The sequence below is a fragment of the Pimephales promelas genome, chromosome 8 (assembly GCF_988280905.1).
Source record: "Pimephales promelas chromosome 8, fPimPro1.hap1.1, whole genome shotgun sequence".
Classification (NCBI taxonomy): Eukaryota; Metazoa; Chordata; class Actinopteri; order Cypriniformes; family Leuciscidae; genus Pimephales; species Pimephales promelas.
The window spans coordinates 26,997,638-27,003,637 of NC_142776.1; the positions used below are offsets into that span (position 1 = coordinate 26,997,638).

At 35.0% G+C, this 6,000-nt stretch overlaps 1 protein-coding gene across 6 annotated transcripts in view; it reads right to left on the reverse strand.

The window, feature by feature from the left end:
- Nucleotides 1–5,594, reverse strand: part of opa1 (OPA1 mitochondrial dynamin like GTPase) — a 44,463-nt gene extending 38,869 nt beyond the window's left edge. For 3 of the 6 annotated variants that reach the window (XM_039647721.2, XM_039647719.2, XM_039647718.2), the window contains exons 1-5: nt 5,382–5,594; nt 3,732–4,050; nt 2,668–2,764; nt 1,801–1,908; nt 1,144–1,191 (exon numbers count right to left, since the gene is read on the reverse strand). In XM_039647721.2, the coding sequence (XP_039503655.2) occupies nt 1,144–1,191; nt 1,801–1,908; nt 2,668–2,764; nt 3,732–4,050; nt 5,382–5,410 (601 nt within the window). In that variant the 5' untranslated portion in view covers nt 5,411–5,594. The remainder of the gene's footprint in view (nt 1–1,143; nt 1,192–1,800; nt 1,909–2,667; nt 2,765–3,731; nt 4,051–5,381) is intronic. The other 3 variants (XM_089134246.1, XM_039647720.2, XM_039647722.2) reach the window with 2 other exon arrangements.
- Between the last annotated feature and the right edge of the window lie 406 nt (nt 5,595–6,000).

A 6,000-nucleotide genomic window follows, 5' to 3' on the forward strand; every position in this document is an offset into this window, starting at 1 on the left:
TTTGAAAAGTAAATAGTGCAAAAAAAATACTTGAGAAATAGTTTATCAAGGTACACTTTAAGACTACATAACAGAGCATATTATTTTAAGATTGTAGTGAGTGTAGTAATGAGAATACTGTATGAGTAAATATGTGCAGTATGCTTTAGAAAACATGAACAGGAATATATGACCATTATATAAAAATGCAGTTCTAAGCAATTATTCCTTCTCTAAGTTAGCAAGAATTCAGATTAGATACAGTCAGTGAGTGTACTTTTCAAAACTCTTGAGCTATAAGAACTGCACACATAGATTAAATCACACAGAATAAATTAGTAATACCAATGGAAAGAGAGAAAGTGACAAACACAGGGAAGGGCTCACAAAATCATTAGAGGGGAAGGTGAAGTCAAGGGACCAAGTGGCAAGACAATTCAAATCGGAGAAATCCACATTCACAGATACTGTTAGTGTCATTAACTGCATCTCTACTGTAACTGTAAATCCATCTAAAACTGACTGTGGCTGAACGCTGTAGCATCCAGTTAAAAGATCTCAGCTAAGAGTCTATTATAAAAAGTCAAACAAACTAAATAACACTTGAGTCTTTGTGATCCAGTTTAGACTAAATATACACTAGCCTTAAAAAGTTTGGGGTCAGTAAGTTGTTTTATGAAAGAACTTAATACATAGGTTCAGCAAAGATGCATTAAATTGAGGAAAAGTGACAGTATAGTCATTTACATTGTTACAAAAAAAAATATGTTTGAAATAAATGTTTCTTTAAATTTTCTGTTCATGTGACACTGAAAACTAGAGTAATTGCTGCAGAAAATTCAGCTTTGCATTACAGGAATAAATTTACTCTTAAAATATATTAAAATAGAAAACATTCGAAAAAAATACAGCCAACCCCAGACTTTTGAAAGACAACGCAACACTGTAACGCAACTGCAACAGGAAGCTTACATAAAAAACCTGTAGCTCTGTACAGGCAATAAAGCGATTTCTGACTAACATTATTATAATATTTTAAAGATTATTCCCTGTTTTGCTGGTCCATCCTTAGAGGTGCACACCCAACCATCAACTTAAATCCATTTTACATCAGTGAAGCAGATCAGGAGGAATCGAGGCACGCTAAGTGAGGCATTTACACACCTAATAACAGACGCAGACCAGAAGCTCCATTGACTTCACTACCCAAACCTGTGAAGAACGTGGAGGGAGGGAGAGGAGAAGGGGGGAACAAGAGGAACAAATGAAATGAAAATAAAATAAAGGCTGTAGAAAAAGCATGGAGCGTTCATTCCTTTACACATTGGATTGGGATTCTAGCGGACAAGCAGTGTCAGAGGCACTGTACAATGGAAAACATGTTAAGCAAATAAATAACCCAGACTTGCGTGAAAAATCTCTGAATCATCATGAAAATGATTATAAGCAATGCAGTGTCTAAGAATATACTGATCCATTTAGTTGGCAAAAATCACAGAGACAAACCACATGGGCCGCATGTTAAAATAAAGATTTTAACATTCGAACACATTCACTACGACAGCAAAGCTGATTTCTCATGTGTCACATGATACTTCAGAAATCATTCTAATATGCTGATTTGGTGCTCAAGAAATATTTCTTGAGAGTTTCAATCGTGAAACCGTTCGAAAACAGCACAGCTATCACTTTCACTGTCACTTTCGATAAATTTATTGCATCCTTGCTTAAATATTAATTTATTTTCCTTTTTTATTCTATGTCATGTCTCTTAATTCATTTTATATCCATCATGAGGTGTGTGTGAAAGACATTGCTTACCACTGGAGAGGAGGCTCTTCAGGAAAGTGAAGTTCTCTCCGACCTTTTCCATATCAGGTAGTAGTTTGGCTATCTCTTCTAGTTCAGGTAAAGCTTTGGCGAGCTTGTCTTTATTCGGGAGCACAGAAATTACATAATTAGCAACCCAACCAAATGTATCCAGTGCACGTGTCGTGCACTAAAAACACAAAATATTAAAATGTAGAATCAGAATAAAATAATGTAATACCGATATATTGGCCGATGTATGGCCGACTAGCCTTAGCACACATAGCTCAAACAGCAATTATATTATTTTAAAAAGTAATATTAATTTTAGAAGAGTCTTTATTTGCAAGAACATTGATGCATTATTAAGTAGAACTTTTATTTTTCTCACATTATTTTCATATGGTTTCATTAAGATCATTGTGTTTCAATAAATTATTGTCCATGAGGAGGCTGTTTCATTTTATTTACCCATGGCACATGCCTTTTTAATTTTTTTTATTTTTGTACTTGTCTAATAACTTTTGCATTATTTAGGCATATTTCTATACGCAATACATTTTTATTTATTGTTTGATAAATAAATTTGACTCTTGGAGTGTAAAATCTTATACTTGTTCTAACTAGGCTACTGTGTGTTTGATTAATGTTGATTAAAGTGCTTGGTACATGGCTTTTAATGGTAAGCCTTTTGTTTCGGTAATCAGGCTCTCAAAGAAATATAAAAATATGGATTTAGATTTATCTGCCAATATATCAGTTATTGGCTTTCAGATAAAAATAATTACTGGTAATCATATCAGACAAAATTTCATATCGAAGAATCCCAAACATAAGCATTTTTTTTTTTTTCAAAATATGGCTCTCTGAATTACTTACCTAAATCAATATTTTCACTCAGCTCCCAAATGAAGTCTGGCACAATCCATGTGTATTGGCTCATATCAGGAAACATATCCTTCCATTCATCGTAAGTCTGTAAAAAACAGAACAGACAGTATTTATTGACTAGTTGTGGACTGTGGACTAATAAACATTTTGCCTGAAGCCAACAGCCAATTAGCATTTTTGTTGATAACTGATATTATGGCTGATACTATAAATGTATAAGTCACGTGCTTAAAGGAGTACTGTAGTTCACTTTTTAAAAAAAAAACTTTGCTGATAATTTACTCACCCCCATATCATCCAAGATGTCCATGTCTTTCTTTCTTCAGTCAAAAAGAAATTAAGGTTTTTGATGAAAACATTCCAGGATTTTCTCCATATAATGGAATTCATTGGGAACCAAATGGTTCAAGGTCCAAATGAGAGTTTCAAAGGGCTTTAAATGACACCAGACGATGAATAAGGGTCTTATCTAGCGATACGATCGGTCATTTCAAAAATAAATAAAAAAGTTTAAGTTTTATAAGCACAAATGGTCACCTTGCTCTGTTCTGTGAGGAGCGTTCGTGACTTTCCTGTTCAAAATCGTTCATCAAAATGAACAAATCTTTTTTCGAGTCATGACTTGAAGGGTCCTAGATTCATCGTCTGGTGTCGTTTAAAGCCCTTTGAAGCTGCACTGAAACTCTCATTTGGACCTTGAACCGTTTGGTTCCCAATGAAGTCCATTATATGGAGAAAATCCTGGAATGTTTTCATCAAAAACCTTAATTTCTTTTCGACTGAAGAAAGAAAGACGTGGACATCTTGGATGACATGGGGGTGAGTAAATTATCAGCAAAAGTTTTTTTTTTTTTAAGTAACTACTCCTTTAATCTGTTAAAACAACATGATGACAATGAAAACCAAATATCTGCATTTTGTTTGAAATAGGACAAGCAGCACACCCAGTGTTCATTCCAATTCAGATTTAAATTCAGACTGCATGTGTAAGTAAAATGACTTTGATGTCAGTCATTTCAATTGGTTCAACACAACCAAATAGTTAAGCATACCTTTTTTGCTGTATATCCACCTCCAACTGCTGACCCCAGCAAGATGTACCTCAGTTTCAGCAGTCTGGCAGCAAGTCGTGCGACCCAGAATGTGCGATGCTGTTGATAGTCGTGTCCTCCAGACCGGGATTTGGGAGGACGCATGGGGAGCCTGGAGAGAGATGTGTAATGGCGGGCCGCTGAGCAGTGAGGTGGTCTTTGTGGATTGTTGTTAGCAGAGAAGCGGTGATGGATGGCACGAGAGAGCGGGTGCAGTTTCTGCAATGGAACTCTGAACTTTACCCCCATTCTGGAGGGAAGCAGATTCTTGCAGGCAATGCTGTGGAGAGAGACACACTGTGATCATTTTGACACATTTTCCATATTATAACAATTAGGGATGTACGATATATCGGCCACCATATCAGTAAAGGCCGATATATGTTCATTTTTAATGTTATCGGCTCAATAAATTTTTTTTTTTAATTGGCCGATATAAAGCCCATAAATAATGGACTATTTTCTTTAGCTGAAACATTCCGATGCGCACATTATTTTTATATATTTTTTTTTTGTTCACCAAAATTGCTTGAAATATGATTGGAATCACTTTGAAAAGGAAAATACAGTTAAATTCAACATGTGCAGCGCATGTCTGTCATATAGGCTACATAACATTATAATTGTGTGCTTGGGACAGGGCTTTTAATGGTAAGACTTTTGATTTTGTAATCAGGCTCTCAAAAATTATTTTAAAAAGTTGGCTTTATATTTATCGGCCAATTTCTCAGCATATTATAGTAAGATATAAAGCGCCAAATTTGACAGCTTACAGCAGACAAACAAGTCTTACAAAGCTAGAAAAGTAAATTTTGAACCTATGGAAGCTAGAGTTACAATGGGTTGAAAATTATACCCAAAACACTAATGGTTCACGCGATTGCTATCATTTTAGATTAAGTGACAATATATGTGTGCTGCAATTGACGACATTTAGGGGTGTTTTTTTGTTAATTAAACTAAGAAATAAACATTTAATGAAAGATATCAATCTATTGTAAGCTAGCTAACTAACCTAACCTAGCCTAAATGTTGACAGGTCTCCGTCAAGCACACCCAGCATGCAAGAGCACTGTATAACCTAAAGTCCCACATTTGACAGCGGGGAAATTGACCATCAAATGCCTGAAAATGTTGCCTTTTAAGTGATTAAAATACATTTTCAATCAAGAACACAAAACAAAAACTTAGAGAAGATCTTGGTGGTTCCTATTACAGATGTCCAACGGCTAACTTGGCTTTAAAATGGGAGTTAAATTAGGACAGCAATTAATACTGTTATATTTTAAGTATATTATTATTATTATATCAACGCAGAATTTTGATATTGTCGATAATTGAGATAATTTATCTAAAAACGTGAAATGTGAGACAGTGTTCGGGTAGTGTCTATTTACGTTAGTGTCAGTGTCATTTAGGAAACGATACCACGTAACATTAATCATTAAGGGCGATTATTTACAGTCCAACAGTCCTTTAAAATGATAAATTAGTGTATTTATATCACATATGGGATTATGCATTTCTATTCATCTATCCAATCACCTGGTTTCCAGTCTGTATCTGTGTTAAATTATGTAGCTGCAAAAGAGCTAACGTGACTCTACTTACCAGGTCACTACACTTCCGGCTCGTAACATCCTGCTATTGGCAATTACGGAATATATAGGGGTCTATCAGATATCTTTCCGATATAAAATTCAATTCATCTTTCCAAATGTGGCACTCAGGTTAGCTGCGTGGCTAACAAGGGCATAGCAAGTAGGCGATCACCAGTGTCAACCTGTCTATGGTGTCAACTGCTGCTGGAAAGTAGTTCCTGGTCCACAGCGTGACGCCAAAGCTTTCAAAACAAAAGTCAGCAAAAATAAAAGTCACGGTCTGGGAAATGTAATGGAAAATGTTCTTATATTTGTAATCCGAAATGACATTATGTAAATATGTGAATTTTTATGAGCAGTATAACGGGAGAAGAAAAACTTTTAAATATTTTTTTAGACACTAAGGTCCAAAAATTAACGATTTCTTAAGTACACATTCCCAGAAAATAAAGTGTCTGTAAGCAGTCAGATTTTGACTATAATAGGATTTCATCACAGTGTAAACATGGCGTTTGCTAAATGTGTCCAGTCAGTACAATGGAGTTACTTCATTTTCTATTTAATATCTTTGCTCATTATGAGAGGGTAATGAAAACCTTTAAAGTGTGACATTGTAAGACTCAATTAAG